The sequence below is a fragment of the Schistocerca nitens genome, chromosome 3 (assembly GCF_023898315.1).
Source record: "Schistocerca nitens isolate TAMUIC-IGC-003100 chromosome 3, iqSchNite1.1, whole genome shotgun sequence".
NCBI lineage: Eukaryota > Metazoa > Arthropoda > Insecta > Orthoptera > Acrididae > Schistocerca > Schistocerca nitens.
The window spans coordinates 263,043,209-263,056,532 of NC_064616.1; the positions used below are offsets into that span (position 1 = coordinate 263,043,209).

A 13,324-nucleotide genomic window follows, 5' to 3' on the forward strand; every position below is an offset into this window, starting at 1 on the left:
AAGCACATGGAATGTGCAGAAGAGTATGGCTGTATATTAAGATAGTTCACCAGTCATTACAAATTACCTGCCTGATAAGCATAACAGTATGTGTTCCAATCTAGAAGTGATGCATCGCCCAACGTGTACTTGTCTGGGTCGACCAAATGTATAACTTTTTATCACTGGGATACAACGTTTCGAGAATTGATTCGAATTTTCAGGTGCTTTAGTCAAAGATGTGTAACATATAACCATCTAAGAATCAAAAGTGTAATTATTCTCAAGAGGGAATGTGAAGGATTTCTTGATTCTCCCTGTATGGTAGAAAAATCCATAGGGAGAGCAAGTTCAAGAAGTTTAAGGACGGGATGGAGACAGATTTGTATAGATATGAAAAGTACACACTGAATGATAAAAGCAATGTTAGGAATACGGAAAATCTAGTGCAGTCAGAGACTGCATAACAGTAAATCTGAGACTGCAAAGAATATATATATATATATATATATATATATATATATATATATATATATATATATATATAAAGATATTAATGTTTATACAGGGTGTCACAGCGTTTCTACTATATTATATCAGAACTGCTTGTTTTGGGGATGCCGAGTGTGGGAGGATGTGAGAACTTAGTACCTGCTAATGCGTGTGTCATAGAATTTCGATGCAGGGATGGCAACGTTCCTTATGTAGCAATTGCTTGTGGAGCAAATGACATGAGAATCTTTGAAGCACAGACTCTACCATCATCATTAAAATTCATCTGAAAGTGCAACTTCATTGTGTATCTATCTTACGACGAAAATTTGTTGTGAAATGTTTCATATGGTCACGACCTATTCGGCTGCTAGAGGCCATATTCACATCTGTATTAGTTGGTTTCTGAGGAATCAATCACATTTGCCACAACAATAAAAGTGAAAGGGCATATCTCTGTCCTCATAAAGAGAAAGTAGCTGCAAAACCAACAATACTCCAGCCTGGCATTCATTCCATTCCACCAAAAGGAACTCAGAGCTGATAGTTACGGAGGTTTGATGGACCTTCTTAACACCGATGCTGAACGAAGAGGAGTTCTTCTTCCTACAACTTATACTCGCGACGCTCAAAGTATGCTTCCAAATTATCAGGATGCTATGGCCATTGTTGCCCTCCTAGCGAAGCCTGATCTGTTTCTTAGAATTACTTGCAACCGCAAGTGCACTGAAATTACCTCTCAACCGAAACCATGTGAAAGGGTTGAACATAGACCTGAGTTAGTTTCTGGGGTCTTCATTTAAAACTGGAAGAGGTGTTGGACGATCTTTTAAAATAACATATACTAGGGGCTGGCATTGGTTATTCTTGTGTTACTGAACTTTAAAAAAGAGGTCTCCTTCATTCACACATTCTGCGCATTCCGTCAGATGAAGATGAATTACGATCAGTTGAGGATGTAGACTCTAATTTGTGTAGACGTTCCAACTAACGAAACAGACCCTGAACTCTTTGAAGTTATTCAGGAATCCACAGTACATGCATCTTTCGATACTATCATTCCAGTCCACTCACGTAGGAACAAAAATGTATCTAAAAGTACCTAAAAGGCTTTCAGGAGCAAAATAATTTAAATGTTAATGGCTACCTGTTTATAGACGACGCAATAATAGCGTCACGTTGACGGATCCATCACTTATCAGTGATAATCCGTGAATTATCAGTAGAAAACACCTGTCTCATATCAGTCTTGAGCCTTGTTCTTTAATCAAACAGTTAAATAATTGCACAAATCCGTATATAAAGGACATGACTGCGCGGCGTTACGATTGCGTTCAGACCCAGTGTTGGGGGAGAGAACGTTTACTTGAGCTGTCGTTATGTGGGTCTACCAGAGGTTATGTGACGTTAACACGAACGCCGACTTTTCTACCGATCTTGTATGATCGAGCGGCTGCCTGTCATTTTACCGAGAGAGCACTTGGTGTACTTTCAGGTGGGATACGAAGCTGCTGCTGACCTCCATAGGAACTCCAAACTCACGGCATTTTTTATTTGTGTAATGATAATATCACCACCCGCAATTACCTTTACCACTAAACTCCAGAACATTTTCTTTGGACAAAAGGACCCTGGATTATTCGCAAGAAAAACACCAAGTGCTCTGGACGCACCTAAACTGTCAATCCACCGACGTCAATAGGTATTGCGTACGACTTACTACTTCTTCAGGTCAAAGGGCCGTAGTCGTTTGAAGATCTACTCACAGTTGTTGGAAAACTGGGGAACTCACTTTTCCAAGGTGTAGAAAAATTATGTCTAGTCGCTAATTCGCCTACAATGCTTTGTAAGGTGATTGTTTTATGCAGAGTGGTAAGCTCGATTTTTCATGAATTGAACATACCTTAATCCTTCCGACCGCTTCGTCGAATTGTTGTCCTTTAGCCAAGAACTTATCATATTTTTAAGCCACTTCTTCAGCCTTCTTTGATGTTAACGCACGAGGGCGAACAAATTTTGTGAGATGGTCTTGGTAAACTAAAATGAATTTTAAATTTCCGTCTGGTTGTGTTTGGAAATCAGTCAAATCGACTTGGCATTTGCTATTCATTACCGAATGGAGAACTGGCTTTGAAACTAGCCCTCTTTTTTTTGTCTTCTTTTGTTGACAAGCATCACACATTGATAAACAGAGGCATGTCATTTCCTTTGTGATATTGGCATATTTTTTTTGATGTCTCGATTGACATCCTATCGCGACCACCATGACCCACAGCTACATGAGCTGCGTCAGTCACATCATAATGTTCACCAGCTGGAACAAAGTATTTCATATACCCTTCACTCCGTGAAATGAGTTTTTTCGCATCAACAGTTTTCAAAACAGGAAATCGTATCAGTCTTTTTTTTTGTAATGATGTTCTTTTTTCCAACTTTTCCGCGTCTTCTACTTGTTTAACCAAATCCACATAGTCGTCTCCTGATAACACATTATAATGAGAAGACTTTTTGTTTTCACTCTGCAAAATTTCCGCCAGAAACTTTTCTCTCCACAGCTTTTGATTTTCTTATCTACGAAGGCTCGTCCATGATGAAACGCTTCACAATAATTATACAAGGATTGTAATAAAATGTTTTAAACGCAACCAGCAACTTAACACGCTCACTCGTCGATGTAAAATACCGTTCAAAACAAAGAACAGTGTGAGCGAAGAGCAGTTGAGAGGCGCGAGGCCCGAGCCAGAGATGATTCGGGGATTCCCCGTTCGTATAGGGAGCGACATGTGTTTCGACTAGGCAAAATTAGTTCAGACTAGAACGTATCAGTTTATCCTAAAGCATGTAAATTCTAACTAGGACAAACAGAATCGACCTAGACTAAACTGTTTTATCTTATCGGTAACAGGATGAACGAGTTTGACCTAGGCGAAACCAGTTCATCCTAAAATCGGGTTTGGCCGGTAACATATACAACACCACTTGCCATAGGTACGAGGTCCAGCAGGTGTGAGAAAAGGTTTTAGAGAGCAAACGTACTTCGAACTGTCCTAGAACTTGAGGAATCCAGATATTATCTCAAAAGCTCTTGTCCATAGAAATAGTTAATTTTGTCTAACGATTACTGAATGATTTATGTCATAGAGTTAGCTGTCTCAGATTCTGATGAGTGTGGAAATTTCACTTATTGTCATAAAGTCGGGTTTACAAGCTTTAAGGACTGTCTCATATCTAATACCGCGTATCATAGTATTTGCAGTATCGTGGTGTTAATTTACATCTGGACTGAGTGCGACAAAGACCAGTGTTCTCTATAGGTCACGTGGGGTATCCATTTTGTATTGTCAACGACTGTCCAGGGGACGTGCAAGACAGTTACGTTATGTGGGCTGCATGGAAATCAGGCGGAAGGCAATTCAGGTCGTTCGGATACTTTTGAACATGATAATACATTGAGATGTACTGTATCACGTGATAAACTATGTGATCAAAAGTATCCGGACACCTGGCTGAAAATGACTTACAAGTTCGCGGCGCTCTCCATCCGTAATGCTGGAATTCAATATGGTGTTGGCCCATCCTTATCTTTGATGACAGCTTGTACTCTCGCAAGCATACGTTTAATCAGGTGCTGGAAGGTTTCTTGGGGAATGGCAGCCCATTCTTCAAGGAGTGCTACACTGAGGAGAGGTATCGATGTCTGTCGGTGTCGCCTGGCACGAAGTCGGCGTTCCAAAACATCCCAAAAGTGTCCTATAGGATTCAGATCAGGACTCTGTGCAGGACAGTCCATTACAGGGATGTTACTGTCGTGTAACAACTCCGCCACAGGCCGTGCATTACGAACAGATGCTCGATCGTGTTGAAAGATACAATCGCCATCTCCGCTTTCTACGACACACTACATATATGGTGAGTCGGAGAGCTCCCATTTAATTTCAGAGGTACTATAATCATCAGCAATTTCAGATATGGGATAGAGCTCTATGTGGCAACATATCCTCGTCCTTAGCCAATGGAAAAAATCGATTTAAGATTGTTTAACTTGTTAAAACTTACCGAATGGCTTCAGACAAAATCGAGAAAATGGTGATATAATATTCAGCGCTAGACAAGTTTCATACAAGTCCCATGACCGACTAAAGCACTGAAAGTTATTTAAACACGAAACTGTGAACTGTACGGTAAAGCGACCTACTTGTGCCAGCTTGTCACCGATGGAAGAAATAGATTGTAATGTGGGTAGAGAACTATTAAGTGTTACTGACCGCTGGAAATAAAGTCTCCACTACGAGCATCTTTGATCCCTAGCACGTAGAAGACAGTGTGGTCTAAGCCAGCTCAGTAAACGATCTCTAGACCACCTTGAAATCTGTCTTCATTTTCCGAGCCTCAACGCGAAATATAAACTCACGATAGATAGACTTATAGAGTGCAACATATTGCACTGCATCATGAGACAGGCTTCACTGTCGGAGCTTATCGAGCAAACTCACATTTCACATAACGGCGTCCACACTCTGATGGCACGCTACGAGTACATGGAGACGTCGAAAACCAAATGAGATGATGCGTTCTGCCTGACAAAATGGCAGATGGTCGAGGTGCTATCGTATGCGGGATGTTGAAATGGGATGAACTAGTGTCCTGATACGTTTACCATCGTCTCTTACCGGCAAACACTACAGGAAGCTTCTCTTCGAGACTGTACACTCGTCTGTTCAGTTACTATCAGGGGACCTCTAACTTCAAAATGTGCATCCACGATGCCATCGCTCTCTGATATAAATATGGTGGTGCTTGTATAGTCACCCAAATCATTTGCGTTCAATGCTCAACAGAACTGAAGGCAAATGATTTGGGTGACCATACAAGCACCACCATATTTATATGTTGGTATGGAAATGATTCTGACACAATCAGAGAGCGATGGGAACGTGGATGCACATTTTGAAGTTAGAGGTCCCCTGATAGTAACTGAACAGACGAGTGTACAGTCTCGAAGAGTAGCTTCCTGTATTGTTTGCCGGTAAGAGACGATGGTAAACGTATCAAGACACTAGTTCATCCCATTTCAACATCCCGCATACGATAGCACCTCGACCATCTGCCATTTTGTCAGGCAGAACGCATCATCTCATTTGGTTTTCGACGTCTCCCTGTACTCGTAGAGTGCCATCAGAGTAGACCGACATGTATCGTGAATCGTCACTATAGCCTACTTTTTCATGCTTCTAAGCTTCAAAGTGAGTCGTCTATCGCTCGTTCTAATCACTGCGCCCTGTGAGGAGCGTTGAGCAGAGGCACACTTCGGGGACGATGGTTTCTGTATCCTGTAGCGTGAAGATGGTTGTGGACGGCAAGTGAATTCTCTAGCGGCGGTTTTCTCCAAGACGGGGTACTCCCGACACATCCTGGATACACTGGCAAGTGAAAAGTCAAGTGCTTGAACAATCTCGGTTACTGAGTTTACCGTGCGTTGGGCAATCATGATCTCGCCCCCATCAGTTAAAGTCGTACCGCGCTTCTTGCCCACACTGTTTTTGACTGTGACGCCGACGCTCAGTACGAATTCAGGCAACATACCTGTCACTAGACATACTGAACTATTTAATTCACCGCAGAAGAGTGTTTCCCCTCTAACACAGAAACTATGTTTGTTTCAATCGCTCACGAGAGAGTGAGACATCGGCGCCCGTGGCCGTCCTTCAATGAACTTTCAGAATGCCGACGCCCTTAGCTGGAAAGTGTTAACACTGTCTATAAACAATATAAGGATGTGCCTTCTCGAGCGAACCATCTTTGAGTTTGGCCTACGTCTAATTTTTCAACAGCCCCCTGTCGCAGTGCTGGCGTTAAGTGATGTGTAGATAACGTTCAGCCAGACTGACTGTCCCAGCTGTCTGTTGTCACCTTCAGAGCACCAACTGTCATCTTGCTCTCAACTATACAATTGTCCGACGCATACAAATGGCAGCACCGCCGTTTTGTATGTCAGCTTTGTACAGAAGTACGACGTTCACATTATGTGTTTCATTTCCTCAAGTTATTGGTACTCTTGTAACTTGTTTTCAAATTTTCTGTTGTACGTCCATTTTAATCATCGCCATTGGTATCGACAACGACTTCACGAGAGAACTCAACAGTTTCTCCAGAAATTGCATCACCATGCTCTACCGGCATTATCCAATCTCGATTAGCCTATGGCAGTTGTCAGCACAAGTGTAATTATACTTTGTATTGCAGTTACACAGATATTTATGCAAACATAATATGTTTATTCGATTCTTGAAGTACCGATTTAGCTGGTGAAACAAATGAAAACAATAGCTTTCTTCCCTTTCCTCTTTCGTAGTACTGTCGGATACTTACGCTACGTTTTGTAAATGAATTCTAGTAGTTTTGGCGACACTGACAGCGAACGCTGTTTTCAGATGCTATTTAAAGGGAACATGGAACTATTATAGTTTTAGTGAAGTTTACCAATGAAATCGGCCCATTAATATACTTGTTCGCTATAAGCTTTCTCGCTGGCACCACATGTACTGTTAATTAATCTCACAGTGAATATCATACTAGCAGGCTATAACTAGAAACAAATAAATATGTTCATGGCAGCTCGAAAGAAACGCGCCGAGTTAATTAATTTGTGTACCGAAAATCCGTCGTAGTTGTTAAGCTACACAGCACTCACTTGGAAGCTCAGGATGGGGAACAACTCTGGTGTGGGTTTCCTTAGTGTAAGGCTGAACACTTCTTAGAAAGTGTCTCTGACATTTCTTGAACTACTCAACAGAAAAAAACACAAATCCAACAGCCACTTGTAGTTACCATAAAGTATTTTGCTAGAACAGAGGTAATCATCCTCCATGGCTGTCACCACAACCTTTTGTATGTAGATGGGTATACTGTGATGATAAAAGTATACTACTGATAGTTGTCAGACGTGTGTGTTTTTCTGAATTCGGGATCAATAAAAAGAACTCCTTTTGAAGCTGAATATGTACTTTATCGTGAGCTTCTTAACCTAATTTCAACATAAAGTGTAATTGAGTTTGGTAAGGAATAAATGAAAGAATTAGGCAACGAAATTTCGAGCATGCAGCTTGTTTCAGTTGATAACTGTATACATATTCAACAAAATGATACTTGCCGTATCATTGACTGGCGTAGTTACAATCTTCGGGAAAGGATTTAGAATATGCCCATTATATTAGCAGAGTAAATCAACTGAAACTGGCCACAAGGAAGTCATTTCATTAATTTATTATTCGTTGGGTTGTGAAAACATCTAAGTTCAAAAATGAATAAATTCTTTGCTAGCAAAAATTCAGTTCACTACATTGATTTTCGCCATTTTTGTTACTAAAGTGATCGTTACAGAAAATTTCGATTTAAGATACGCTAAATTAAAATCGGTTACCTTTTTGTTATTACTGCAACACGTGCCTTTATAGGCATCAAACATTAAGAAATGGACAGATAATTTGTTTTGCGCTGGGCCTTACCTGTTTGCATGGTGAAGATGATGAAAGACGAAGTGAGAAGCCAGTTAGCGTCCTCCTTAGTCAGGTTATATATGCCGGGAATGCCCGCGTGGCTGGAGTTGCTCCGATAAGCTCGATCAACAAAATCACAAGGTGTCTCATTCGTCTCCATTGCATGTATAGAAAAGAGAGAGAAATAAATCTCACGACAAGTTTATCTTAAATGTTTTAACTTAGATATCCTAATTAGGAACAGTACTACTGGCATGAGCTAATTTCATTTATGCTACTGAACGTGTATGTTCCACGACTGGTATGAAACTGTTGTCAGGGTGGTTGGATGCAAGTGTCTTACGTGGGCTCTTTCAAACGTAAATCTCAAACGTAAATCAACTTCCCTTTGAGCCTGTCAGATCAATGACTCTCGCTTTAGGAGTAACGACAGGCTGTTCCGACAAACAAGGTTTCCCGTACAAATTTAATTTGTTTACTTGCAGTCGCACAAAGGACTTGGTAACTACTGAAATGTAGGTCGTGCAGTAAATATTCTGGAACGCGGTCTTTCGGTTAGTAGCTTGGAGATAATGAATAAGCTTTAATTTCCTTTTAAATCCTTATATGGAAACGTACCGTTTGAAGGGAATCTAGATCATAACATATGTTAGGCCTTTATTACACTAGGCCGCCAGGCAGCGTAGCCAGCCGCCCATCCGGTGGCGCTGCTCGTCATTGGGAATTGATTGTTAAAGAGCCTATTATATTAGGGCAGCCGGTGGAGCCGCCACAAATTGGCTGCCGTGCCCAGCCACCACTGGTGGCGCAGAGTCGTGGCAGCGCGTGTCTATTACATCGATCCGTCAGGGTCATGTTCTTCAGCTCAAAATCCGGTAGGAATGTACAAACAATTTCATTCCAAGCATTTAGTTTTAGTTGTTTATTACTGTAAGCTTCAGAACTGGCGTCTCAAATTGCGGATTGTTGTTCAACTGTACAAACGACATCTGCGATATTCATTTTTTTATGTCAAGTAACTTCAGGCTTCTTCCAGTTTCACATTTTTCCCTTTTGTCACGTCTACACATTTTTTCCTTTTCATAATGACAACATGCAGTTCACTAGACATAGTGAAGAACACACTTCACGTACACTACTGGCCATTAAAATTGCTACACCAAGAAGAAGTGCAGATGATAAACGGGTATTCATTGGACAAATATACTATACTCGAACTGTCATGTGATTACATTTTCTCGCAGTTTGGGTGCATAGATCCTGAGAAATCAGTACCCTGAACAACCACCTCTGGCCGTAATAACGGCCTTGATACACCTGGGCATTGAGTCAAACAGAGCTTGGATGGCGTGTACAAGTATAGCTGCCCATGCAGCTTCAACCCGATACCACAGTTCACGTCTACACTTTCATTCCTTTCCACAACGACAACCTGCAGTTCACTAGACATAGTAAAGAACACACTTCACGTACACTACTGGCCATTAAAATTGCTAAACCAAGAGGAAATGCAGATGATAAACGGGTATTCATTGGACAAATATACTATACTCGAACTGTCATGTGATTACATTTTCTCGCAATTTGGGTATTGTGACGAGCCAGTTGCTCGGCCACCATTGACCAGACGTTTTCAATTGGTGAGGGATCTGGAGAATGTGCTGACCAGGGCAGCAGTCGAACATTTTCTGTGTCCAGAAAGGACCTGCAACATGCGATCGTGCATTATCCTGCTGAAATGTAGGGTTTCGCAGGGATCGAATGAAGGGTAGAGCCACGGGTCGTAACACATCTGAAATGTAACGTCCACTGTTCAAAGTGCCGTCAATGCGAACAAGAGGCGACCAAGACGTGTAACCAATGGCACCCCATACCATCATGCCGGGCGATACACCAGTATGGCGATGACGAATACACACTTCCAATGTGCGTTCTCCGCGATGTCGCCAAACACGGATCCGACCATCACGATGCTGTAAACAGAACCTGGATTCATCCGAAAAAATGACGTTTTGCCATTCGTGCACCCAGGTTCGTCGTTGAGTACACCATCGCAGGCGCTCCTGTCTCTGATGCAGCGTCAAGGGTAACCGCAGCCATGGTCCTCGAGCTGATAGTCCATGCTGCTGCAAACGTATCGAACTGTTAGTGCAGGTGGTGGTTGTCTTGCAAACGTCCCCATCTGTTGACTCAGGAGTCGAGACGTGGCTGCACGATCCGTTACAGCCATGCGGATAAGATGCCTGTCATCTCGACTGCTAGTGATACGAGGCCATTGGGATCCAGCACGGCGTTCCTTTTACCCTCCTGAACCCATTGATTCCATATTCTGCTAGCAGTCATTGGATCTCGACCAACGCGAGCAGCAATGTCGCGATACGATAAACCGCAGTCGCGATAGGCTACAATCCGACCTTCATCAAAGTCGGAAACGTGATGGTACGCATTTCTCCTCCTTACACGAGGAATCGCAACAACGCCGGTCAACTGCTGTTTGTGTATGGGAAATCGGTTGGAAACTTTCCTCATGTCAGCACGTTGTAGGTGTCGCCACCGGCGCCAACCTTGTGTGAATGCTCTGAAAAGCTAATCATTTGCATATCACAGCATCTTCTTCCTGTCGGTTAAATTTCGCGTCTGTAGCACGTCATCTTCGTGCTATAGCAATTTTAATGGCCAGTAGCGTAAATAAAAAGCAAACGATTTCTTTTTTACGCAGTACTAGAAGCCGTTAGAGCGAGCCACGACAGAGATTTCGTCAAATTTTAGCCGGTGACCATTTTGTAAAGCATGTTCAACTAAAGCAGATATCTCAGTGTAGCGTAGGCGATAAAACTTCTCATACTCCTTCCTGCGTTATTCCACAGTGTTTGTTCAACGTAAGACTGGCCACACTCGCAAGATATCTTGTTGACCCCCAGGTGTTCTAAGACTGCTGCGTCTTTAAATTATCTCTGCAGGTGGAAGCCACCAACATACGGTCTTTCATTTTATTTCTTACTGTAGTATACTGTTGATTCACAGTGTCTTTGGTACGTCACCATAATAATTAATCAAAAGTAGTAAAGTCTAGCACCCATGGAGGTCAAGTCACAATCCATCAGCCAGAAAAAAGACAAATGATTTCCACTGCGCATGCTTGCAGAGGAAAATGTGCTGGCCATCCATTTTGTTTCAACATTAAGAACCGTGCTGTTAATTGAACGCCTTCTTAAAATTTCGTCAGTGAGTGGTGCAGAATTTAAGAGTACCTTTCAGCATTATATTGTTGAGAAACAACGAGGTACAATACCTTGATCGGTGAAGAGTCAATCTACTTAAACTCTAAATGTGCTGGTTCCTTGCTGACGAAAGTAGTTGGGCTTTTTCTTGATCAATAGTTAGTATCATGAACATTAACTTTGCCATTAGATTTGAGAATGCCTCATCAGCCCACAGTATTGAAATGGGGATTTTCGCTTAATGATTTAAAGCGTTTGCAAATGATGATTCTAGTCTGCAAATTATCTCCCATAGTGTATGATGAATGGCAATACGATGAGGATGCTAACCATCATAACGAATAATTCTCGAAATGGTAGTTTTGCTTTAACGGGTATCCTGTGCTACTTTTTGCATGGAATATATGGTCTGTGGTTTATTGCATTAAGAATTTCTGTGCTTATATCGCATCTAATAAGATTTCTGACCACATTCTTATAATTCTGCGTCGGTAGTACATTGTCACTATTGCCTGTAGTCGTTATAAAATGTGTCGTAGACAGCGTGGATGTTCTACCCGATCCAGTCACATTAATATTACTATCGCCTATGTTCACGTCAGAGACAGCAAAGGACTTGGAAGAGCAGTTGAACGGAATAGACAGTGTTTTGAAAGGAGGATATAAGATGAACATCAACAAAAGCAAAACGAGGATAATGGAATGTGGTCGAATTAAGTCGGGTGATGCTGAGGGAATTAAATTAGGTAATAACTGATGATGGTAGAAGTAGAGAAGATATAAAATGTAGACTGGCAATGGCAAGGAAAGCGTTTCTGAAGAAGAGAAATTTGTTAACATCCAGTATAGATTTAAGTGTCAGGAAGTCGTTTCTGAAAGTATATGTATGGAGTGTAGCCATGTATGGAAGTGAAACATGGACGAAAAATAGTTTGGACAAGAATAGAATAGAAGGTTTCGAAATGTGGTGCTACAGAAGAATGCTGAAGATGAGATGGGTAGATCACATAACTAATGAGGAGGTATTGAATAGAATTGGAGAGAAGAGGAGTTTGTGGCACAACTTGACAAGAAGAAGGGACCGGTTGGTAGGACATGTTCTGAGGCATCAAGGGATCACAAATTTAGCATTGGAGGGCAGCGTGGAGGGAAAAATCGCAGAGGGAGACCAAGAGATGAATACACTAAGCAGATTCAGAAAGATGTAGGTTGCAGTAAGTACTGGGAGATGAAGAAGCTTGCACAGGATAGGGTAGCATGGAGAGCTGCATCAAACCAGTCTCAGGACTGAAGACCACAACAACAACAACATGTTCACGTCAAAGTGCGATAACCCTTCACAGGCAGAAGGTGGCAGCACTGACAATCGAGGGTATATGAAGCGTGTCGGGGGTAGGGGGGTGGGCTAAGGAGAGGGGAGGGGGGACGCGAAATTGTGCAGTAGTTGTTGTTATGTGGAAACGAAGCGATTTATCTGTCGTTCAAGAGGCAAGCTCATTGGTTCAAAATGGTTCAAATGGCTCTGAGCACTATGGGACTTAACATCTTAGGTCATCAGTCCCCTAGAACTTAGAACTACTTAAACCTAACTAACCTAAGGACATCACACAACACCCAGCCATCACGAGGCAGAGAAAATCCCTGACCCCGCCGGGAATCGAACCCGGGAACCCGGGCGTGGGAAGCGAGAACGCTACCGCACGACCACGAGATGCGGGCCAAGCTCATTGGTTTTTGGGCCAATGGCAGAAGCATTCCCGTAACGGCTAAGTTTGTAAAACTGTTCGTATGCCGCCGTGGCTAAAACCGGCCCCAAGGTAACTGTGGTGCACTACTGGCCGTAGTTGACGGGTCTGAGACGACGGCTCCGGGTATGTGTACGGGCGAAAAGCCGTGCTACTGTTGAGCAACTGACCGTGCAGATGACCCAAGGGGTTAAAAAAAAGTGGCTCCTCAACGACCGTTCAGTGAACTTTGCTGTGTGTGGACACCCTGCAGCAGGCGCCTGGATCATCGGCAACGGAGGCTGCAATTTTCACAGCAGTACTGTAAGTGGACGTCCACTGAGTGGCAACAATTAGCGTTTTCATATGAATCACTTTTCATGATCCATCAGACAGATGGCGATTGGCATAT

At 42.4% G+C, this 13,324-nt stretch overlaps 1 protein-coding gene across 1 annotated transcript in view; it reads right to left on the minus strand.

Moving 5' to 3' along the window:
- LOC126249172 (putative ammonium transporter 2) overlaps positions 1-8,127 on the minus strand; it is a 302,811-nt gene extending 294,684 nt beyond the window's left edge. Inside the window, exon 1 of the mRNA XM_049950828.1 lies at positions 7,977-8,127. Coding sequence (XP_049806785.1) covers positions 7,977-8,127 — 151 coding nt within the window. The remainder of the gene's footprint in view (positions 1-7,976) is intronic.
- Positions 8,128-13,324: the final 5,197 nt, after the last annotated feature.